The sequence below is a fragment of the Carassius gibelio genome, chromosome A24 (assembly GCF_023724105.1).
Source record: "Carassius gibelio isolate Cgi1373 ecotype wild population from Czech Republic chromosome A24, carGib1.2-hapl.c, whole genome shotgun sequence".
NCBI classification, from domain to species: domain Eukaryota; kingdom Metazoa; phylum Chordata; class Actinopteri; order Cypriniformes; family Cyprinidae; genus Carassius; species Carassius gibelio.
The window spans coordinates 19,065,652-19,091,454 of NC_068394.1; the positions used below are offsets into that span (position 1 = coordinate 19,065,652).

General features: G+C 42.3%; 2 protein-coding genes across 2 annotated transcripts in view; one reads left to right on the plus strand and one right to left on the minus strand.

The window, feature by feature from the left end:
• The window catches only part of LOC127946374 (probable G-protein coupled receptor 158), a 106,285-nt gene that overhangs the window by 58,358 nt on the left and 22,124 nt on the right, over window positions 1-25,803 (minus strand). The window lies entirely within an intron of this gene.
• Window positions 10,536-14,342, plus strand: LOC127946375 (uncharacterized). Its single transcript, XM_052542913.1, has 2 exons — window positions 10,536-14,068; window positions 14,322-14,342. Exon 1 carries the CDS (start codon window positions 11,364-11,366, stop codon window positions 12,876-12,878), a length of 1,515 nt encoding a protein of 504 aa, XP_052398873.1. The 5' UTR covers window positions 10,536-11,363; the 3' UTR covers window positions 12,879-14,068; window positions 14,322-14,342.

A 25,803-nucleotide genomic window follows, 5' to 3' on the forward strand; every position in this document is an offset into this window, starting at 1 on the left:
TCAATGAATGTTGCATATAAAGCACTTCAGTATATGGCCATGAAATAAAAATCTATGTTATTAAATGTCTTTCTTTTTAAAAAAGAAATGCATTCAATTGAATTGAATGTTCAATTGTAGTGTACAAGAAATCTTAAAAGTATTTTCTCGCACTACCAAAACAATAACAATCACGTGGTTTGATGACGCTAAGAAGGAGCATGGAATGATGGGATTTGTTGTCTTCTACCAAACTGCTGACAGCCATCAATCAGACGGAAAGATAAATCATTGACCGTGAGTTCAACGATTTGCGTGAGAAGATTACATACAAAGTCAATGGAAAGATGTGATCAGACTATGGATCAGAAGCATCCTTGTGCGGGTCTAGAGACACAATGCCCCGCTGTTGGCATGTATGCCCCCCTAATCTTGCTGATCGTTATAATAGCATACGTATTCTGTAAAGATACGAATCAGAACAACTCACCCGTCGAGTAAAACACAAGCAGATCGGCATCTCTTTCTAGTTGAATTTTGTCGCGAAGCTACTTCCGCATTTGTCCACGACACTGTTGTCATGTGATTTCTACGTCAGTAAAGGCGGTAACAAAGGGTAACTAACGACATTGACAGGCGACTGCACTGCCCCGTGTAACTGTTTAGAATGGGATTTTTCTCATGATTTACAAGTAGTTGAAAACATTAGAGATATTGTTAGTAATCAGCTGGACAAAATATATAACACTAGCCTAGTGGTTTTTGGATATTTTACTGCAAATATCTTTTAAATTGTACCTTTAAGGGGGGGGGGGGGGGGGGGGTGAAATGCTCGTTTTCACTCAATATCCTGTTAATCTTGAGTACCTATAGAGTAGTACTGCATCCTTCATAACTCCAAAAAGTCTTTAGTTTTATTATATTTATAAGAGAAAGATAGTCTGTACCATTTTTTCCCGGAAAAACACGAGCGGCTGGAGGCGTGACGTGTGGGCGGAGCTAAAGAATCACAAGCGCCAGTAGGCTTTTGCTTTGAGAGCGCTAGAAACTGTGACATTACCGTGAGGAAAAAACCATCATCCAAAACAAACCATGGCTAACAGTCAGATTCAGCCGTATATTTATGATCCAGAATCAGATCCCGAGGCTGAAATTGAACAAGAGCAGCAGCCACAGCAACGACTACAGCAGGACGTCTCTATGTGGTATGTATTGAAACTGTATATATTTGCTTAGCGGTTTTGGAAAGTGACTAAGTTCCACTTTATGTCGTCTTTTTTTTTTTTTTAAGCTGTACATGTGGAAAGTACAGTTTGATGCCAACATTGCATGTTGTTTACTTGTTGGCTTACGCGCCGATAGCTTAGTTAACAACACAGAGATATTTTAAGCAGTTTTACTCACCGCCTGCGGTTCCAACACACGATCGTGACCCTTTTCCATTGGGACTGCATTATCCTTAAGAAATAAACGATGTGCAAATCCGTGTCAAACTGGGCCTTGTTTGTAAAACAAGCATCTTCGAAATGCAGGGAACAAACAAAAACGCTTGCACAACTCCGTTGATGCTCTGTAAAAATAAACTCCATCCACTGGTCCCTTAATGCTGTTTTTTTTTTTTTGGGGGGGGGGGGTAATCTGTGCAGGGTTGTCTTGCTCTGGCAACCAAAAACACACTTCTTTTGTGACATTTCGGTCTCTCGCTCTGATAAGTGAATGTCTTTGCTCTGCTCTACGGGAGCACGCGCTCTTCCGGCAGAAGTGCCCTTAGGACCCATATAAGGAAATTCCGCCCCTTTTAACGTCACACAGACCCATACTCAAAAAAAACTTTCAGAAACTTGTGACAAACCGTCAAACGTACAACTTAATTTTTGAAACTTTGTCCATGTTTAGCATGGGAATCCAACTCTTTAACAGTGTAAAAAACTCAGTATGCATGAAATAGCATTTCACCCCCCCCCCTTAAGTGGGTTCAAATATTGCATTTGATATAAACTTGAACTATAATACATTTTAATCGAGCGCAGCCTCAGTTCAGTCAGGCCACGGAGGCAAGGCTGTGAATAGCTGATGCGGTCAGCTGTCAAATCGCTCCAATCACCCCCTCTCTCCTATTAGACACGGGACATATATATATACGTGGCACCACGGCCTGGTAAGTATGCTCAACGGCTCGCAAATATTGCGATACAGCTTAAACAGCATGCAAATTAAGTTTATGTCATTCTTTACACTTCTTACTTGCTGCTTCCTGGTCATGGATACTTCGGACATCTTAGTACAAATCCTTTCCGAAGAATCATGGCACGGAAGACATCGATCCAACCCTGCTAGTAAGACGCAGCTCCAGGATCGCAGCGAGGAATCCGTTTGCCATCACTGAATGGCCTATAGAAAGGATTTTGTCCACCTTATACACTTAACGTGCAAGTGCCTCCGAATCTGGATCACGATCAGCTCCTGACTCTACTACAAGAAGTCAATCAAGACCCGCAGCCCCCATCGACCAACGTACCATCTTCTCTTCCCCGGTCTACCGGCCGTAAAGCCACGGAAAAAAGAAAAAATATTTCCACCGATCAAGCGGATCCAACTCCAAAAAAAGGAAAAACAGCAAGTGCCTCTTTCGCTGCAGTACAAGGAGAAGACAAGATTCTATCAGCGCTGCTCTCAATTCAAGGAACCCTTTCCGCCATGGACAACAGGATCCAGGCGCTGGAATCACAGCGCTCTTCTCCTGCACCACAGGCAGGCGTCGACGGACAGACTTCCAGCTTAACATCTAACCGCGCTATTTCCCCCGATTTCACTAGTTCACGCTTACATATAATTAGCTGAGGTATGGTATGCGTATTTGGCGTGCTGTCCGGGGAAGGGCTCCGAGCTCGGGAATTGCCCGAAACTAGAGTACCCCCCCTTCCCCGTATATTGTAAAGTGAACTTGAAGTGAGGAGATGGGGTGGAGGAGGGATGCTGATAAACCGTCAATGGATAGAGGTAAGTCAGCGATATTTATACTGTGGGATTGATTACTTGATTGTGGTCCACCTGTGATGATTAGGCTAAGTATCTGACGCGCTCCTCCCGAATCTTCATTGATAATTACATTTCACTAGTTCACGCTTACATATAATTAGCTGAGGTATGGTATGCGTATTTGGCGTGCTGTCCGGGGAAGGGCTCCGAGCTCGGGAATTGCCCGAAACTAGAGTACCCCCCAAAAAGGCAAATGTACAAGAGGACAGCCGCCAGTTTAAAGAATGCCCCCCCATAAAAGCAGAGTACTGGCGGGGGCTGATTTGGTTTCTGAGAAGTCATCTCGTTGGCAGGGTGGAAGGGCCTACGTACTCCGGAGGGAGCGACATGGGAGTTGGGAGAGTAGGCCCTACCGGCTGCAGCTAGTGAACTACGTGGTTGTTGGCGCCCGGTCGGTAGGGCTCGGGCCGATGCTCAACTGGAGCTTTTTGGCGTTGGAACGGTGAGCCCTACCGGCCGATGAGGAGGAGCAGCGTGGTTGTGGTGCCCGACCGGGAGGACCCGAGTTGCCTCGACCGGAATAGGTCACGGTGTCGGCGTACGGGCCCTACTGGCTGATTGCCCCTGCTATTCAGTGGGTGAAGGGCCTAACGCTGACCGAGAGGGCCCATGAAGCCTTCGACAGGAGATTGAGACTCAGGATGACGGACGTCTGGGTCCTCTCGGTTTGGCAGATAAAAAGCTTTTGGGCTACCCGACAAGGAGGACTCTGGCAACATCCGAAGGGAGATCCCGACTCACGGCATCGGATGGATGAGACTCGCTTGCGGCTGGCAAGCATAGGCCCGTCCGGGAGACTCTCGCCAGACGTCTGAAGGGAGCACACGCGACAGACGGGTAAGCCTCGGCGGACGGGGAGGGTTGGAAAGGAAAACCCGACTGGGAGGACTCTCGCAGCATCCGATGGGGCCTCTAACTCAGAACATCGAACGGACGGTTAAGCCTCGCCTACCGTCAAATGGAAAGGTAAGTTGCGTGGCCGAGAGACTGTTACCGACGTCCGAAGGGAGCACACACATCGAACGGGTAAGCCTCGCCGACCGTAGAGTGGAAACGTAAACTCGGGAGGACCCGAGTTGCCTCGACCGGAATAGGTCACGGTGTCGGCGTACGGGCCCTACTGGCTGATAGCCCCTGCTATTCAGTGGGTGAAGGGCCTAACGCTGACCGAGAGGGCCCATGAAGCCTCCGACAGGAGATTGAGACTCAGGATGACGGACGTCTGGGTCCTCTCGGTTTGGCAGATAAAAAGCTTTTGGGCTACCCGACAAGGAGGACTCTGGCAACATCCGAAGGGAGATCCCGACTCACGGCATCGGATGGATGAGACTCGCTTGCGGCTGGCAAGCATAGGCCCGTCCGGGAGACTCTCGCCAGACGTCTGAAGGGAGCACACGCGACAGACGGGTAAGCCTCGGCGGACGGGGAGGGTTGGAAAGGAAAACCCGACTGGGAGGACTCTCGCAGCATCCGATGGGGCCTCTAACTCAGAACATCGAACGGGTAAGCCTCGCCAGACGGGGTTAAAAGATGTGAGAGTAGCTGAGGGTAGCTTTTTTTTTTTTTTTTTTTTTTTTTTTTTTGCAGGATTTGGCGAGAGGACGAGACTCGTAGCGTCGGACGGTTAAGCCTCGCCTACCGTCAAATGGAAAGGTAAGTTGCGTGGCCGAGAGACTGTTACCGACGTCCGAAGGGAGCACACACATCGAACGGGTAAGCCTCGCCGACCGTAGAGTGGAAACGTAAAGCAAGTCTGTCCAGGAGGCTCTCGCCAGCGTCCGAAGGGAGCACACACATCGAACGGGTAAGCCTCGCTGACCATAGAAAAGGAAAAGGTAAGGTTGTCTAACCGGGAGGCTCTCGCCGGCGTCCGAAGGGAGCACACGCATCGAACGGGTAAGCCTCTCCGGATGGCGGACAGAAAAGGTAACGATAGGTGGCCAGGAGGCTCTTGTCAGCGTCCGGCGGGGACAAAACTGGGTGAGCCTCGCAGGCCGTAGGATGGAAAAGGTAAGTTTGTGTGGTCGTTAGGCTGTCGTCGGCGTTTTAAGGGAGTTTGCTACTCCCGGCAAGAGACGGGTTAGCCTTGGCGACCATAGGAAGGAAGGAGAGTTTATTGTGTGTTTGGTACTTGCAGCATTTGAACAGCTTGCTTGTAGGTTTGTAACCTAAACCACGCGGTAAGGTCGTGGTTGGCTGGCCAGGAGGCTGTCGCCAGCGTCCGATGGGAGCACTCGCATCGGACGGGTAAGCCTCACTGGCCGAGGGTGGAAAAGGTCAGGTTGTCTAGCCGGGAGGCTCGGACCGACGTCCGATAGGAGCTTAGCTCCAGGAATCGAACGGGTAAACCTCTCTGGCTGAAAGACGGAAAAGGTTGTCCGGCCGGGAGGCTCTTACCTTCGTCCGACAGGAGCTTAGCTCCCGGATAGAACGGTTAAGCCTCGCTGGCCAAAGGACGGAAAAGGTAAGGTTGTCTAGCCGGGAAGCTCTCACCTACATTCAATGGGACCCCTGACTCCGTGCATTGGATGGGTAAACCTCTCCGTACGTAAGACAGAATGGCAAAGCAGGCAGCCGGGGGCTTTCACCTACGTCCGAAGGGAGTGTGAGCTCCTGGCAACGAACGGGTAAGCCTTGCTGGCCGCAGAATGGAAAAGGTGGGGTTGTCTGGCCGGGAGGCTCTCGTCAGCATCCGATGGGAGCTCAAGCTCTTGGCATCGAAGAGAGAAGCCTTGCCGGCCATAGGATTGAAAAAGGTAAGGTTATCTGGTCGGGAGGCTATGGCCAGCATCCGGTGTCTTTTTATTTATTAATTTATTTAATTTTCTATATTTATTTTTATTTATTATATTTATTAAAATTTGCGACACCAGATGGGTAGTCTCTCCAGCCATCGGAGGGAAAATTTAGATTGTTTTATCTGCGAAGAGCCCGTTAGTGTTTGGCGAAACGTAACTTGCGGTATTGGATGGGTACATCTTGCCATCGGAGGGAAAATTTGTTTGGGCTGCAATGTACTCATTGGTGTTCGATAGGTAAATGTCTTTTTTTTTTTTTTTTTTTTTTTTTTGGTTAATCGGCCTATTTTAATCGGGTAAGCTTCGCTGGTGGTCGGATGGAAAGTCCAAGATTGCTTAAGTGGGAAAGCATCTGGCAGGATTTTAATACTTGCGATGTCAAACGAGAAAGCTTTGCTGATAGTTGAATGGAGAAGGCAAAGGTTGGTTCAACCGGGAGCCCTCTTGCAGGGCCTGGCAGGGAGTTCGATACTAAAGATGATTTATTTGTCTACGAGGGTAGACGCTGTGAGGCTTACTTGAATAATTGTTTAGCAAATCCAATGAGCTGCTTCCGATAATGAGTCAGAAAAAATCTTGGTGCAGTCATAGTATCCGAAATTAAGCTTGCAAAAATAAATTGGATTTCCTGTGCCAGTGTACCCCAAATAGGTGCCATGTATCGGCGATGTGGTCATTGTCAGCACGTGAGATCGATGGTACATATCGACGATGTAATCGTGCATGGGTGGAGTAAGAGAAAGATTCTTTATACTGTCTGAGCTTACTATTTACGATTTTGACCATGCAGGTGCACGAAAAGAGCCTATGGAATCACCAATAATCCAAAAATATACTTTCGGACGTACTGATACGCTGGTATTAAGTATAAATACTATATTTAAATACTGCTAGTTCATGTAGTCGGCACTACGGTCATCTCGCTTGTCCAGTGAATTTTTTTTTTTTTTTTTTTTTTTCCTACGGGCTCACATCATCCTTTGAGAGCACGGGCGAGCGGGAAATGCAGTGCTGAGATGGGATAACGGAGCGGTTTGATAGCCGATTTAAGGTAGGCCACCTAATGATTATTATAAAAAAAAAAAAAAAAAAAAAAACGTTGGTTGGAAAATGGGCCTAATATCGTCTTGGCTATTGTCGATACATGATGCTATCACCGCAACCTCGGATGCATGGCATGCCTTTAGGCGGAGGTGATGTGTGGTATTTTTTTTTTTTTTTTTTTTTTTTATATATTTAGGTGTAGGAAAGGCTCCTGCGGGAGCAGACGCTGCTACGGCAGTGGGGAGAACGGGAAAGGCTCCTGCGGGAGCAGACACTGCTACGGCAGTGTGGAGGTATAGGAAAGGCTCCTGCGGGAGCAGACACTGCGCGGCAGTGAGGAGGTGTAGGAAGGCTCCTGCGGGAGCAGACACTGCGCAGCAGTGAGGAGGTATAGGAAAGGCTCCTGCGGGAGCAGACACTGCGCGGCAGTGAGGAGGTGTAGGAAGGCTCCTGCGGGAGCAGACCCTGCGCGGCAGTGAGGAGGTATAGGAAAGGCTCCTGCGGGAGCAGACACTGCGCGGCAGTGAGGAGGTGTAGGAAGGCTCCTGCGGGAGCAGACACTACGCGGCAGTGAGGAGGTATAGGAAAGGCTCCTGCGGGAGCAGACACTGCTGTGGCAGTGGGGAGAACGGGAAAGGCTCCTGCGGGAGCAGATACTGTTGCGGCAGTGGGGAGATACAGGAAGGCTCCTGCGGGAGCAGACACTGCAGCGGCAGTGGGGAGAACGGGAAAGGCTCCTGCGGGAGCAGACACTGCTACGGCAGTGTGGAGGTATAGGAAAGGCTCCTGCGGGAGCAGACACTGCGCGGCAGTGAGGAGGTGTAGGAAGGCTCCTGCGGGAGCAGACACTGCGCAGCAGTGAGGAGGTATAGGAAAGGCTCCTGCGGGAGCAGACACTGCGCGGCAGTGAGGAGGTGTAGGAAGGCTCCTGCGGGAGCAGACCCTGCGCGGCAGTGAGGAGGTATAGGAAAGGCTCCTGCGGGAGCAGACACTGCGCGGCAGTGAGGAGGAGTAGGAAGGCTCCTGCGGGAGCAGACACTACGCGGCAGTGAGGAGGTATAGGAAAGGCTCCTGCGGGAGCAGACACTGCTGTGGCAGTGGGGAGAACGGGAAAGGCTCCTGCGGGAGCAGATACTGTTGCGGCAGTGGGGAGATACAGGAAGGCTCCTGCGGGAGCAGACACTGCAGCGGCAGTGGGGAGATAAAGGAAAGGCTCCTGCGGGAGCAGACACTGCAGTGGCAGTGGGGAGGTACAGGAAAGGCTCCTGCGGGAGCAGACACCGCTGCGGCAGTGAGGAGGTACATAAAGGCTACTTGCTTCGGCTGCTGTAGATGTTGGCTGTGGGAAGAGTAAAAAGTGTTAGTAATATTTGATGGGGCAAGCTAAAAATGGATGGGTAGCCTACTGTGTTACCAGCTTAGCAATTTGTTGCCTGATTTGACAATTCCTCAGGCCTTGTACACCTTATTATGTTCCTGTTGGAAAAGCATCTTTCCTCTCATTTGGCCTACGGGCTCTTTAGACGGACTCCCGAGCGGATACGTTTGGAACGCTGTTTTCACGTTGTATTATGGACTGTGGAAACAGAGGCCTTTGGAAACGATTTAGCATGTTTTTTAGTCTTGTAAGGCGTTGTACCGAAAGACATGATTATAGCAGTAACGTTAACCCCTTACCAGACACCCCCCATTTTTGGCATGGAGGCAGAAATTATATACCCAAAATAAAGATGTTTCTGTTCATGATTCTTTCTGACTAGATCCATGATCAACATTTGTCCACGAGCTAACACTTTGACGTTTACCGTTCAGGAATAGGAATAGTTTTCCTGACATGATGGAAAATTAATCACTGGAATTATGTTTTAGCGAAATATTGGTCAAATATAAAAGCCAAAGTCTTTGGACTTCAATTGATGCGCGGTTTATCCAGATCAAGTAAGAGAGTGATGTTTAACGTGCTGTGAAAATGAAACGTAGACTGGGGCCGTTGGCGATGCTTGCAGCAAATGGGTTAACAGCAGTTATGTGCTATTGGCTTCCAAGTGGTTCCTAAAGAGATTTACTTTCCGGTTTTTTCGGATTACGGTCCTTAAAAGGCGATGGTAATTTTACTCACGCTTGCTATCCTGCATCTAAACACGAGGGCAGATGCGTTTTAGATTAATTTTGAGTGATCACGCCAGTGAATGGTAAAATAGGTCCCTAAATGATTTGGTCCTACCAGAAGACTTGCATGGAAATTAAAATTTTAAATTAAATTAAGCATTTAGCAGGCACTTTTATCCAGAGACTTTTTTTTTTTTTTTTTTTTTAGAACTTATGTCTGTATCATTTCGGTGAGGTTTAAACGTGCGCGGTAAGGCGAATGTAACAATAATAATAATAATAATAATGCATTTTATTTGTAGAAACAAACGCCAAAAGCAATACAACAATTCATTAAAGACAGACAGTCTTGGATAAATGTGACTTAATCAACTTTTTAAAATCGCCCAACATAGGTGCAAATCTGACGTGTAGAAGAAGTACATTCCATAGCTTAGGGGCTTTATATGAAAAGGCTCTTTCCTCCATGGTCTTTAGCTCAAATTATGGCTGGTGAAGTGAAAGAGAGAGCGAAGAGAGCGTGAAGGAATATAAGGACTGATGAGTTCACAAAGATACTCAGGTGCAGTCCCATGAAGTGCCTAGTATGTTAAGATAGAAATTTTAAAATCAATTCTCACGTTTACGGGAAGCCCGTGTAATTGTGAAAGAACCGGTGTAATGTGTTCGCGAGGAGAAGTACAAGCGTGCGGCAGAATACTGAAGCTTGCTCAACGATTTAGCTGGAAGGCCTGAGAACGAGGCATTACAATAATCTAACCTAATGCCTTTGGCTTCGTGGTTAAAAAGTGGCATCATCATCCGACGGAACGGTGTATCTGTAGTCCAAATATATGCGGGATCCACACCCCGGATCAACGGGTGGCGGTAATGCACCTTTACGTTGGTTTGCCATAAAACGCTACTAGAAGAAGACGGAACTACGTCAAGACGTAGTTTAACAAAACTTTAGCCGCAAAACTGCTTTTAGATGCAACACTTTGAATGCAAACTGCCGTAAAGATCCAATGAAGAAAAAGAAGAACCTGTTTTTTAGCGTCTTCGCCTGGAAATGTATTAGTCTGCGCCGCTAGAGGAAGCGGCCTCAAACTGCCACTCGGCCGGAACGCCGTGGTGAAAGGTTGAGCCGTGGTTGGATTCTTTCTGCTGCAATCCAGCGCTCGACGAGAGCTCGGTCTCGGGCGGCACGATCGTATATCGAGCAAGACGAGCTCGGAGTTGCACGGTCTATTGGCCACGATGTGTGGCTTGGCGAGGATAGCAGCTGTCGCGATGACGCTTAATGCTGCTCGACGGCCGTGTTTGGCTGGGTAGAAATGATCTCGGGTCCGGCAAAAGCAGCAGGTCTTATAAATCCCCTGTTTAGCGCTCTTCGTTGGTACGAAAATTGGGTCTGTGATAAGGTGACTGACGAAGCGAACCAGCATGCTGATAAACCGTCAATGGATAGAGGTAAGTCAGCGATATTTATACTGTGGGATTGATTACTTGATTGTGGTCCACCTGTGATGATTAGGCTAAGTATCTGACGCGCTCCTCCCGAATCTTCATTGATAATTACATTTAGCGCTTCCTAGTAGATCTCTCGGATCAGCGCTACCCGCCGCTTCCACTGGACTGCCCTTCTTCCCCCCAGCAGCTGCTGTCTCTCCTCATCTGCGCGCTCAAATCCTGTCAGGTAACGACATAACTTGGTTAAAATATTGCTATGTGCGGAAACTAATGAGAGAAGGATTGTGGATTGCGGAGACATATCTGTCATTCTTAAAGATAATGATCCAAGACTTACCAAAAGTTTAACCATGGCAGAATTCAATGTTGCTTTCGGAGTGTTCAGAGACATTATCTGTGAAGAGTATCCAGACAGGAGGAAGGAATTAGACACCTATTTAGCTATTTATCGGATCTCGCTATGTCTTACGGAGCCACACTATTCTATGAATATCACAAATCTGTCTCATCCAAAGCCGCTATGTACATACACTGCTTCAATCAGAAACTGGACTGGTCCGTGGTCGATCTAGCTCTCATCAGCAGACATTTTACAGGCCATCGAGCATTGTCATGCTCCCTCTGTAGTTCGTTATCCCACTCAGCTTCTCTCTGCCCCAAGACCGCGTCATCCTACGATAGCGCTCCGGCGACAGGACAGGTGAAGCCTGGAAGACAAACCCCTGTTTGTTTCAATTTCAACGAGAATGTTTGTACTCGTTATAACTGTAAATATTTCCATGCTTGCAGCTACTGTGGGAACAGCCACCCGAGGTTTTCTTGTCCACGACGCACAAAATATTTAAAACAGAAATAAACACTCCAGTGAACACTAAAGAGCTATCCAAAGCTCTGGGAAGGCATCCAAATCGCTGTTTCGTGTCTTACCTCATTTTTGGGCTCATGCACGGGTTTCTAGCCGGTCTTTCCAATATGCCAACCTTCTCATTTATCTGTAAAAATCTCCAGTCAGCTATCAAAGATCCCCAGGCCGTAGACGATCTCATGGATAAAGAATTAGAGAAGGGGTACATGATCGGACCTTTTGATCAACCTCCTTTCAAATTGTTTCGCATTAACCCTTTAGGAGTCGCAGTGAGGAAATATCCGGGCAAAAAACGATTAATTATTGATTTATCCGCTCCCCACTCCACTGTAGGGGTTCCTAGCATTAACAGTTTAATTCCCTCTGAACCTTTTTCCCTGACTTATTCTACAGTGGATAACGCAATTAAACTCATTAAATTAGCCGGCAGAGGAGCGTGGCTCAGCAAAGCAGATATCACCGACGCCTTCAAAATCATGCCCCTACATCCCTCTCAGTGGCACCTTTTCGGGGTCAGGTGGCGAGAAAAAATTTATTTTTCAGTAAGACTGACCTTCGGGTGTGAAAGCAGTCCAAAGATATTTGATACACTATCGGAAGCACTTTGCTGTATCCTGCTAAATAATTTCAAACTACCATTTGTTCTTCACCTGCTGGATGACTTCCTGCTGATAGACTTTCCAGATGCCAACCCATTGCGCAGCATTAATTCCCTGGTCAAAGCATTCAACAAATTCGGCATTCCTCTCGCAGAGGAAAAAACAAAAGGCCCTTTTCACGTACTCGATTTCGTGGGCATCACGCTAGATTCAGTAAAAATGCAAGCGTCTCTTCCGCTAGACAAACTAGAAAGGATTAGAGGGTTCATTAGAACTTATTCCTGTTCACCTACCCTAACAAAAAGGTATCTTCTTTCCCTGTTGGGCCATCTCAATTTTGCCATGAGGATTATTCCCCAAGGTCGTTCCTTCATTTCCAGACTTTTAGACCTGTCTAAAACAGTAGAGAGTATGCATGCTACGGTTACGTTAGACGAAGGATGCAGGTCCGATTTAAAATTCTGGTCAAAACTATGCAACAATTGGAACGGTATTTCCTTTTTCTACGACGATGAGATCGAATCTTCAGTTAAACTACAGTTCTTCACCGACGCAGCTCCTTCCGTCGGGTTCGGGGGAATTTTTAATAATCAATGGTTCGCAGAAAGATGGCCAAAAGAACTTAAAGAACTGGCTCCCTCTATACAGTCGACAGCGCTTTTGGAAATATATCCTATAGTGATTGCTTGCTTATTATGGGCAGATCAATGGTCTAGAAAAAGCATCCTCGTGTTTTGCGATAACGAAGCTGCAGTCAATATCATCAACAAGGGTCGCTCATCCGTGCCTTTCATTAACCGCTTTATCAGGCGTTTAACCTGGATCTCAATCATGAACAATTTTACTATTAAAGCTGCTCATATACCTGGGCTGGATAATAAAATAGCTGACTCTTTGTCTTGGTTTAATTTCCAGGAATTCAGACGCCTGTGTCCGGGAGCTTCTCCTTCACGGCTGGGCTGCCCGAACTTCAGTCAAACAATCCTAGGATGAATACACTATTGAAAAAATATCTTAATTCGTCCGCACTCTACATGAGAGCAGGGCTAGCTAAAACAACACTCAAAACCTACGACTCGGCGTGGTCGTCTTTTTCAGATTTCTGCAAAGCGTTCTCGGTGCCTAATCTTCCAGTTAACATATCAATCGTATGCGCCTTCATTACGCACTGCTTCGAATCCAGGAAACTTAAGCCTTCCACCAGATATTAATATCAGGTATCCAATTTCACATTAGATGTTTAGATCCCTCCTCTCTAAGCCTGTTACAAAATCCTTCTATATGCCTTCTCCTCAACGGATTAAAAAAGGAAAGCCCAGCAATTCCCGACAAACGACTACTGCTCTCTCGCGCGCAGGTGCACACAATGGTAGATAAATTAAGATCAGGTCTGTTCACTCCGCACTCAAACCTGCTTTTAGAAGCAGCATTCCTCACCGCCTTCTATGGATTTCTCAGAGGAGGGGAATTCACGATCAACTCCAAAAATTTCGACCCCTCTCACGATCTCACAATCGATGATATAACATTCCACACTGATCATTTCTCCATTTATCTGAAACATTCAAAAACAGACAGAGATCGTAACGGGAGTACCATTAGTATTTCTAAAACTAACGATGGATATTGCCCCCTCTTAGCTATGAACCGGCTGTTAAGCTCACGCAGTAAATCCTATCATACAGATCCTCTTTTTATCACGGACAAAGGAGAAGCCATGTCCAAGCCTTGGTTTGCCTCACGTCTCCGAACCACATGCCTACTTTGCGGCATGGACCCCGCGCTTTACACCAGCCACTCTTTTCGCATTGGCGCGGCCACCACCGCAGCTTCCATAGTCTCCATACCCATGCTCAAAGCCATGGGTCGGTGGTCCTCTTCAGCGTATCCACGTTACATTAGGCCTACAGCTCAGGACGTCATATCAGCACAAAAAGCCTTGAGCAACTCTAATTAATAAAAAAAAAAACATCAGGAAAAGGGGCTGCTGTTTTCTTTTGCCGCGATACCTGAGGGGGCCGCTGTTATCCCTCAAGCGAGGGACGAACTCCCCCTCAGAAGAAAGGGACCTGCTGTTCTCTCCAGCTGGAGAGAACACCCTTTGCCGCTTTAGTTGCGGGGGACCGCTGTTCATTCCACAGCAGAGGATGAACACCCCTGCTACTTTAATGGAGATGGAGAAGGTGAAGTTGAGAAAAAAAAAAAAAAAAAAAAAGGGGGCTGCTGTTTTCTCTTGCGGGAGATCACCCCTTGCCGCGTTACCTGAGGGGGCCGCTGTTATCCCTCAAGCGAGGGACGAACTCCCCCTCAGAAGAAAGGGACCTGCTGTTCTCTCCAGCTGGAGAGAACACCCTTTGCTGCTTTGGCTGCAGGGGACTGCTGTTAATTCTACAGCAGAGTATGAACACCCCTGCTACTTTATTGGAGATGGAGAAGTTGAATATGGAGGAGAGATATATAAAAATAAATAAATAAATAAATAAATAAATAAAAGGGGCTGCTGTTTTCTCTTGCGGGAGATCACCCCTTGCCGCGTTACCTGAGGGGGCTGTTATCCCTCAAGCGATGGACGAACTCCCCCTCAGAAGAAAGGGACCTGCTGTTCTCTCCAGCTGGAGAGAACACCCTTTGCTGCTTTGGCTGCAGGGGACTGCTGTTCATTCTACAGCAGAGAATGAACACCCCTGCTACTCTAAATAAGAGGGGACTGCTATTCCTCCCCTGCTTTTAGAGGAGAGAACACCCCTCTCCTACCATAGACGGCTTAAGGATTCTCTATAACATTATTATTCTCTTTTGCAGGAAGGAAACAAGGAACGCTTCTCTCCTACCACTCATACCAAGCTCAGGGACATGCTGCTCATTTGCGGTTCTCCCCCTGGAAAAATACCTTCGCTGTTTTACCAACTACCTTAATTATAGAGAGCCCGCTATTTTCTGCCTCATTAGAAGGGAGATACCCCTTCGCCAGTAGGGCACATTAAGATATCTCAATAACATGTATTTTCTCTTGCAGGACTGGAACAGATTGGTTTTGGGGGTTCTTCATCAGGCAATAATACTTCTCATTATGTTTTGGGGGTTAATGTTAAAGCTCTCGCATGTCAATTATTCTGGGAGTAAGAACCCCCATAAGGAACCATACCGCCAAAGATAAATTGTGTTCAATAAACTCAAGTAAACTTGCCAAAGTGGTTCCTGTCTGAAATTTGTTTGGAGTTAAAACTTAAGCAGTTCAAATCTGTAATTAGTACTATTTTTAAATAAAATGTGTTCTTTTTGAAGGGTTAACTCTTCTATTCTTATTCTGTTTGAAGTCTTAGAGACCACACTGTCCATTTTAATACATTACAAAAAAAAAAAAAAAAAAACCTTTCAGGATCAGGATGATTTTCCAACATTTTTTTCTAATGAGAAGTGGTATAAACAAAATGTGATATTTTTTATAACACATCTTCCATGGGTCTCAGAGACCCTTCAGGGTTTAAAAAAAAAAAAAAAATGCAATACATTTTCATAAATCTTAAATAATATTTGCTATTGTGTTTTGATGTTGTTTAGTGGGACATAATAAAATAATGTATAAAGAAATTGTTTCAAAATTACATGCACTATCCTGATAGCTTCAAAATTTAAGTAACCTATATGCATGTTTTTATAGAAGTAATGGCAAAAAGAATTACATAATTAAATACATTACATATGAACATATCAAAAACATTACATAACTTACGTTTCTTAAATTATCAAATATAATATATATAATAACACGTTTATAGTGGATCAAAAAAAAATAATAAAATAAAAGCAAAAATCATAGGAATTACGAGTGGCCAACTTCGCACCCTCTGAGGGGCAGGAAACAAGGCTGTGGTCCGGGTGGCCAGTCAGATAGCAGGTATCAGATTGAAACAGCCATTAGTCAATTACACACTGTTCTGTTGACACCTATTTTAATACGGCTGGGGCAGCTGCTGCCGGTGCTGTAGAGCAGATGAAGTCTCTCTCTTCTCTATGAAGATGAATGGCCCTAGCACCCACCGGAGCACCAGCCACTTGTAGGTGATTGTCAAGGCATTGCTGCACCCATACAAAGGTGAACTAAATGATGTGCCGGGATTGGCTGTCGTCGGTGGAGTTTGATTGGTGGATCTACTGATTAGCCGCTTTTAAAAGGGCAGCGCTAACCGAAGATGGGGAGCTCATTCTGGCGTTGGCCAGTAATTTAATTACTCTTTCCACTTTAAATAAATTTATACTTTTGTGGAACTCAACAAAAGTGCTTGCCAAGCCATATACATACATATATATATATATATATATATATATATATATTTTTTTTTTTTTTTTTTTTTTTTTTCAGAAAGTAATAATTTTATTCAAAATACATTTATACTGTCACATAAGATTTAAATTTAAAATGAATTATTTGTATATTTAAACGTATTCAGATTTTTTTTTTACTTTTTACTTTCCACAAACACACACATATACTGTATATGTATATATATATATATATATATATATATATATATATATATATATATATATATATATATATATATATATATATATATATATATATATATATATATATATATATATATATATAAAATCCCTGCACAACATTGATAGATAGTGTGTGTGTTTGTGTATGTGTGTGTGTAGCGAATCAGCATATTAGAATGAATAAACTATTTATACACAATATATATATATATATATATATATATATATATATATATATATATATATATATATATATACTTATTATTATTATTAGTAGTAGTAGTAGGAGGAGGAGGAGTATTGCCCTAAACCATCTCTATTAAAATGTCATAAACATTTGAAAAACTGCAGCCGCCAAATCACAGTCATGTAGTGTGACCAACATGCAAAACAAAAGTTTTTTTTTCAGACTCAGTCTCAATATTACACACTTCAATTTTAAAACAGGTCTTCTACGAATACATTGTCAAAAAGGAGATAGTGTCTATTACAATGTGAGGGGTACTTCAGATACACCGAAGGAAGTCGGGATTTGCCATGTGGAGGTTATTTGGCAGCAAATGCGGCCAGCAGTGTGGGAAAAAAATGGAGTGTGCCAACCGAGTGAACAGTCATGATCAAAACTCATGCTTTCAGTGTGAGCACCAGACTGCTACAGTCGGTGTGTGCCTGTGTCAGGCTGCATGAGGACTGACACTCGCTCGAGTTTCCACTGATCATCACCATAAGCTTTATCCTTAAACCATGCTCACAAACCTGTTCCAATAAACTGACATAAATCATGTCTGCTGAATTTCTATTGCTTTTTATCTGCTCCATATTTACATCCCAGAGCTGCAGACTTATTGGTACAAGAAACATTGACCACTGGCAATCAGATGTGGGTGTGTCTAGCAATGCAACAAAGTTGTCAAATATTTAACTTTATGCAAATGTTAAGAAACTTTTTTCAGCAACAACAAACTGAAGACTGTGTCACATCACCGTATCGAGTGCAGGCAAGACAGGACAGAGAATTTATTGTGCGATTTCAATGTTTTAGTTCTTCTGCAGTTTATATAAAAGGATAGCCTGACTACGTCAGACTTCCTACTTCCGCTCAATTTCATTTAGCTTCTGTATTCAGTCTGATACAGCATCAGAGCTTTCTGTTTGTCACCGGTCTGGAAACAGCCGGGCCAATCAACGAACAGAGGGCAGGCTGAGAGCCGTGACGTAGATGCTAAGCGCTGAGTTTAACATTGTAGGTAAGAGAAATCGAAAACCGAAACGACCGTGGAAATGGGAAATGAGACACGGGATGCAATTCGCTCTGTTATGGAGAACATTCAACTCTTTTTCAAACTGAAGCCAGAACAAGAAGAGTGTTTAACAACAGGTTTACAGTGGAAGTTCAATCATAGATTTGAGTTCGATGCATGATGTCTGTCCTTCGATGCGGCTGTACAGTCGCATAACATACGTCATAACTAAACGTATCTGATTGGCTTACGGGTAACCAATGATTTTAAACTTCAGACAAGCGCCCCCTAGCGAGAGAGAAAACACTTCTCTATTATGCCATTCCAGACTCTGTCTACGAAGCAAAGTGAAGTAGCAAAGTCTGGTATTACCAGGCTAATAAAAGCACCCTCCAACAGCAGAATATTACTACTTTTGCATCAAGAAAACTAATTTCTAGTCAAACTATCATGATATCTTATATCATCTCTGATCACATTTTCAATAATGTTCATAGTATCTTCATCAATAACATTACAGGAACATCCACAAGAAACTTTGAAGTACAAGTAACATGCAGAGACAGAGTTACTGGCGGTGTGAACACAGTGTGAGCCCAGACCTAAATCCAATTGAAGAAACTTTTGGAATGATTAGAAGAGATCGATCTGGAGCTGTTTTGCAAGGAAGAGTGGGGGGAACAAAAACAGTTTGAGTTTGAGGAGGCAAACCGAGCCGGGTGATTTGGTCAGTCATACTCTTAAACACATTTTAGTTTTGCTGTGGTAAATCTACAAATGCACACTCACATTCACATGGGGCAGCAGTAGCAAGCATGTGTGGTTGTCGACCAATCAGATGAAAGGAGCGTTTCAGCTCCGCCCACAAGTGCGAATTAAATATTGAAGCCATAAACCGAAATGATCAAAACGTACACGGACCAAATGTCTTGTCCATGTTCTCTCACTTGAATCCTCTTCTTGAGTCTTGAGTCTCTTGACCTTCTGCAAGCCCCTCCTTGTTCACGCAGTGATTGACATCGGCTCGAATTGCATTTTCAATGTGCACACTGAATTTTGCTACATTCATTGCGGGACACTGAATGAAAATGCAATCGTAAGTGTCTTGACTGTGAGTGTTAATGCAATTCAGAAAAATAGCATTTGAATGATTATTTTGCCACAGTTTTTGCTTGAACATGTAATACATATCTAATCATTTCTGTAAGACATTTTCATTTTCATTTTGCAACTTAAAAAGCGTTAACATTAATATTCATTTTACATATTAAAACTAGTGTGTGAAATGGCAAATAAAAAGTATGTAATTTAATTTTCATTTTGCACCATACGTTGCACATATGTATTGGAAAATGAAAATGTAAATACAGAAATGCATTGCCATTTTACATATTGCATCGTCATTTTGCATATTACATTCCAAATTGAATATTGCTACCCATATGCTTCCATATCTGACATGATTAATCATGAATTAAATTTTTACCTCTCAATAATCTGCTTTTTTAACGTCTTTGTAAAACATATACTTTATTAATACACATGAGCAATGCACAACTCATGTGATTATTCACATATTCAATTTGAACTGCCACCATTATTATTTTTGATTTTATTGTTACGGTAACACTTTACAATAAGGTTGTATTAGTTAACGTTATATATAAATGCATTAGTGTATGAATAAGTTAACATGAACAAAGATTAATTAATGTTGAACAGATGTGTTGTTCATTGTTAGTTAATAATAACTTATGCATTAACTAATGTTAACTAATACAACCTTATTGTAAAATGTCACCATTTTTTTTTTTTTTTTTTTTTTTTTTTTGATGCCATCATTAATTTTTGGATAGCAGCCACACAAAATTACATCAAATCAAATCTACTTACAGCTCACAATCAAACTAATTCATTTATACAGGAGTAAACTGCTCAAAGCAGTCAACAAAAACTGCACAGCTATTGAATGATATTGCTGGCCTGTTGCCACACATTACAATATAATTTATTGTCATATATTGAGTGTGGCAGAGGTAGTTTTGCCATGACCAAATCAATGTGATTCATGAGTTTTTTTGTTTCCACTTATGGCTCTGCCACACATTCCCTCTTGTGCTCTCTATAAATTTTACACATCAGCATCCTATTCATTTACACGGTCTATAAATAGCGACATTATCACAGCAGACTGAAAGAGGAGATCAATTTACCATGAATGAACCAGAAGTTGACATTGTGACAGCCGGAACACACAATTATAATGTGAAATTATGACCCTATGGATAAAAGTAGAAAACAACATATCCCAGTGCAAGTTTGCTAAGGCAATCATCACTCTTAATATAGCTCATTCTTAGAGTCAGTGATCTTAACAAAGCCCTAGAATTTCAGAGGCAAATTGCACGTGAGAGTAAAAGTTTTCTCCATCCAGATTTCACAACAGGTTCGAGTTGTTCATGCAGATTTGCGTGATAACCAACAGAAAGCTGAGGTTAGGAGCTGTGTTTCATACTGTATATCACAACACGATTAACAATAGACCCTTTTTTGACACAAATTTTGCTAACTGGTCATTCTGTGCCAACTCAAAAAGAGGCCACTTTGCAATCATTCTTTTTTTCCTTTAAAAGTCCCTATTAAATCAAATTTTGGGGGCTTTTAGTGTGAATATGTTAGTCGTAAAGGTGTCATGAATTGAGAAATCAACTTTAACTTGAGCTTTTGATATATAAGCGTTCATCATACTAAAATAATATCCTGTAAGTTTCAGAATGGAAAACATCCTTGTTACTGAAATAAATGTTTTTTATTGACACCAGGCCAAATGAACACCAGATCCTGGAATGTGTCTATGACACCTCCTCTACGGAAGAATATCATATGCTAAGTCTGTAGCCCCACTTACTGATTCACCAATGACATAGTAGGGAAATAACATAAGTGACGCTTAACCGGATCGATCAACCAAGCAATAATCATGCCTTTGGAGATCACAAAATGTTGTTCATTGCCTGGTTTTGGATGAACACAGTCTCTCTGCATAACCTTCCTTCAGATTCAAATATTTGAAATGCGTGTATGAAGTTCATTTTTAATCAAGTTTCAGCTCACACAAGTAAAACATTGAGTGTTTCTTTGCTTCATTTCACCGCGCATTCTTTTGTAAACAAGACACTGGTCGACACTGGATTTTGAGAGACACTGAGATCAAAAAGGATTGCTATAGTGCAGCACACTTATATGAGTAAATATAATATCATTATATTTATCACTGTCATATCATAGCATATTCTGTCCTGTTTTAACCCCCCTCATCAGAACACTCTGTTTGAATAGCCATGGCAGATTGTAGACTCGGAAGTAAACGGTCACTTCTATGATTGGCTAACAGCTGTGCATGTTTGACAGCCTAAATCCATCATTTATGTTAAAAAAAACATAAATACTACATAAATAAATATCAAACAATATTTAATAATAATGCAATAGTGACCACGTAATAAAAACAGTTGCTCACACTTCTGTGAGCAATTCTCACATTACTGTCGTATCCATATAGTAGGCACATCATTGTCTTTTAGTTTCAATCTTTCTGAAAATCCAGCACTGAATTGTGCCTTGTTTGTAAACGAATCCTCAGCAAAATAAAGTGAACAAATGGATATGTTCTTACTGACGCAGTCTGGAGCTTCATTCAAAATAAACTTAACCCACTATTTCCTAATGTTGGGATCAGAAGGTAGGCAATGCAAAGATGGTTTTTCCATAACATGGCACTGCACAGCATCTTGTTGTCTTTGGAGCCATCATTATCATTTGATTTCTGCATAGAACTGTGTTTGCCCCTCTCATTATTTACCCACTATGTCCTCAAATCGTTGGTTGGTACTAAAAAGGCAATGATATAGAAGCAGGCATTGATCTTCTTCTGCAGAGGCAGACTTTAGCCACACTATAACGTCATAAAGTGCAACATTCCTCAACCTGTCGTTTTGGTTGATTAGCTTCAATATAAGCTGTTAGACTAACTAGAAAGTTTTGAGTTTTGAAACATATAGGATGTTTTTTTATGGTACAATGACATATTATATGTAAAAAAAAATAAAATAACATAATGTCAATGCCATCTTTCTTGAAGTAAAATTTACCTCAGTGTAATTTGGCTCCAGATTTCAGGTTATTTTGATCCCCCTCCACAAATGAGTGGATTACTCAGTATACAGGTTCTTCTCAATAAATTAGAATGTCAGGGAAAAGTTAATTTATTTCAGTAATTCAGCTCAAATTGTGCAACTTCTGTATTAAATGAATTCAACGCACACAGACTGAAGATGTTTAAGTCTTTGGTACTTTTAATTGTGATGATTTTGGCTCACATTAAACAAAAACCCACCAATTCTCTATCTCAACAAATGAGAATAGTTCATAAAACCAATAAAGAAAAAAAAAAAGAAAAGAAAAACATTTAGTGAATTGTTGTCCTGTTGTTTACTTCATACACAATACATGTTAGGGGCTCCTTTTGCTTTAATTACTCCCTCAATTCGGCGTGGCATGGAGGTGATCGGTCTGTGGCACTGCTGAGGTGGTCTGGAAGCCCAGGTTTCTTTGACAGTGGCATTCAGCTCATCTGCATTGTTTGGTCTCTTGTTTCTCATTTTCCTCTTCACAATACCCCATAGATTCTCTCTGGGATTCAGGTCTGGTGAGTTTTCTGGCCAGTCAAGCACACCAACACCATGGTCATTTAACCAACTTTTGGTGCTTTTGGCAGTGTGGGGAGGTGCCAAATCTTAGTGGGAAAATAAAAGCAGCATCTTCAAAAAGCTGGTCAGTAGAAGGAAGCATGAAGTGCTCTTATATTTCTTGGTAAACGGGTGCAGTGACTTTGGTTTTCCAAAAACACAATGGACCAACACCAGCAGATGACATTGCACCCCAAATAATCACAGACTGTGGAAACTTAAGCCTGGACTTCAAGCAACTTGGGCTATGAGCTTCTCCACCCCTTATGAAACAAAAATATATTGCAGTATATTGGAAAATATCATGTAATATATTAGGCATATATTCTTATATATATTTATTTTTTCCAATATATTGCAATATATTGAAAGCGGCAATCATTTGTATATTTTGCAATATATTATATAATATATGTATCATATTATTAAATGTATTCAAATATATAAAATATTAGAAAATAAAAAGGGAAAATAATATATTACAATATATCACAATATGTTTTAAGAAATATATTAGTAAATATATCTTCCTTTCGTAAGGGACCCTTCCTCCAGACTCTAGGACCTTGGTTTCCAAATGAAAAACAAAACTTGCTATCAATGGCAACCAATGGCATCAGTCCAATTCTTCTTCTCCTCAGCCCAAGTAAGATGCCTCTGACGTTGTCTGTGGTTCAGGAGTGGCTTAATAAGAGGAGTACGACAACTGTAGCCAAATTCCTTGACACTTCTGTGTGTGGTGGCTATTGATGTCTTGATCCCAGCCTCAGTGCATTCCTATTGAAGTTCTCTAAAATTGAATCCAGTTGACAATTCTCATAAGGCTGCGGTACCAACTCACACTGTACGGGTAGATCGCATGCGATGTAAGGGCCAAAGCTAACGATTTTTGTGCGCTCACTGTACGGTCCGATTGCTGAGTTGCGATTTGACTGCTCACACTATACGTGGTGAATCAACCGAATCAACACGTAGGATACCTCAGAACCCGGATGTTTGTGGCTGTTTCTGAATAAACATGCTTTCCCGGGATAAACGCACTGGAAAATCAGTTCGTAGCCCTGCTTCAATAGTGCAATACCTCACGAGAGGCAACCAAAATTTCTGACATGTCAGAAATCCATCCGACCAACCGATTGCTGGTCGGGAGAGGCTTATCGCCTCTCGTTTCCCCTTGTACACTGCACAACAAACGACGCACGAAAATGCTGAAATTCGGCCCGACCCGAAAAAGAGTCGCACAAGTCAGAATTCGGCTCAAAATCGGATCAAAATCGCACAGTATATGCCCGGCCTTAAACTCATTGTGAAGGGAGTCAATGACTGTCAGAGACCATTTTGAAGGCTCAGGAAACCCTTGCAGGTGTTTTGAGTTGATTAGCTGATTGGCATGTCATCATATTCGAATTTGTTGAGATCGTGTATTGGTGGGTTTTTGTTAAATGTGAGCAAAAATCATCACAATTAAAAGAACCAAAGACTTACAATACTTCAGTATGTGAATTTATTTAATACAGTTTCACAATTTGACTGGAATTACTGAATAAATAAACCTTTCCTTAACATTCTAATTTATTGAGAAGCACCTGTATATCTATGGTGTTAAATATTTTGGCTTCCATGAAAAAAAAAAAAAAGAAGAAGAAGAATTGACAAAATCCAAAATTTGAGCAGAGGAAGTTTCTGAAATTGGTTGATTCGACACAGAATGACCCTAACGACCACATCTTTAGGCAATCATCATAAACACCCTATTGTGTTTTTGTGTGGGCAGGTTTTACAAGAACCACTCACATTTTTCATCTACTGTAGTTTGATCTACTTTTAAAGCCACCTCTTCCTGCTTCTTTGAAACCCGAGAATTTCTTCCCATATATAAAATTAGCAAACTCAATCAAACTCAACTTTTAGAGCAGAATGTCATAAGAAAGCGTAGTTTTCTCATAAGCACCCATACCGTGAGGTTAGTAGAGAATATCAGGCCTGCAGAGGCACAAGGTAATAAATGATGACTCTCTTTAATGGCACTTCCTCTGAACCCCTCTCTGCCTCATTTCCTCATTATTACTGCAGCCTATCGAAACCATACATCCCTGTCATACAGCGAGCACAGAAAAAGGGTTCAACAGATATTTCATCTCACATTATTTATTTTTTATTTATTTTTTTACACAACCTTCAGGGAGACTTAAATGGAACGAAAAGTAATTACTCCACCGGTGGATGTATTTCTAAATATCAAACTTCAGAGGAGGTTCAAATAGTCAGGCTCATCTATTAAGTTCAGTGGCTTAAAGTAGCAATAACAGCAGTGTATGATCAATGCAAAACCAGCAGGTGTGTGACTCACCAAGAAGAGATCAATTCAAAGTGCCGCTGAAAATAGCACAGCTATTTCGCCAAAACAAATGAATGGAAAGTCCAAACAGAAAATTTGTGCATGTCTTTGAATCATGCATGTTAGTCTGCTTTTCCACAGACTATTTATACCCTGGCGAATATTTGTCTGTCTTGTCTAATTTTGGCCTGATCGTGTGACTAACTACAAACACTAGATGATATGCTGTTTACTCTTGACTGGTTGGGTGTACAGTACTGAAAAAAAAAAAACAAATACCTCAACATTTATACATTTTCAAATGTGTGTTTAAAAGGGTCTCTTCTTATTTTTTCTTATTTTTACTATCAATTATTAAAGGTCAATTATGTTTGCAATTATATAGATCAGTAATGTACATTTCCATTACCACATATGAATTCTTAGCATTAATAACTATTTTTAGGGTTAAAGAGATATTTCATCCAAAAAATAAATGTTATGTCATAATTTACTCACCCTTGAGTCTTTCATCCATCTTTGAAACACAAATGAAGATCACATTTTATTTTAAGGTCCATTTTTTTTTGCTGTTAACAAAACAATAATTGTAAACTTCCGGTTCAGTAAACTCCTAATTTGCTACTTATTATAAATTTAGTTGATTAGTTTAGTTATTGGGTAGGATTAGGGATGTAGAATATGGTCATGTCGAATGTCCGCTTTATAAGTTCTAAAAACAGTCAATATGTTAATAATAGGCATACTAATAAGCAACTAGTTAAAAGTGAGAATTGGTCTCTATGGTCTTTATGTTACCAGCATTTTTTATGAAGCTTGATAGATTTATGTCCCTCTATTAAAAGTCCATTCCACCAAAAAGTGAATTAGATCATCATAATAGTAATCTATATGAATGGATACATGACTTTTTTCTTCCATTGGAAATGCTGAGACCACCGTCTTCAGTAAACTGTCTCTCAACTGATTGAAACTCCTGATCATTGTCCATACTGGTCTCTCGAACGACTCATGTTGTGTCTTTTATAATGCAACCAGAGTTTTGCATTTAAAACGAACTACTAGGGTGTCCATGCGCTTTC

Bases quoted from the DNA above. Each gene is read 5' to 3' on its own strand.
- LOC127946375 (XM_052542913.1), top strand. From the start codon at position 11,364: ATGCACGGGTTTCTAGCCGGTCTTTCCAATATGCCAACCTTCTCATTT.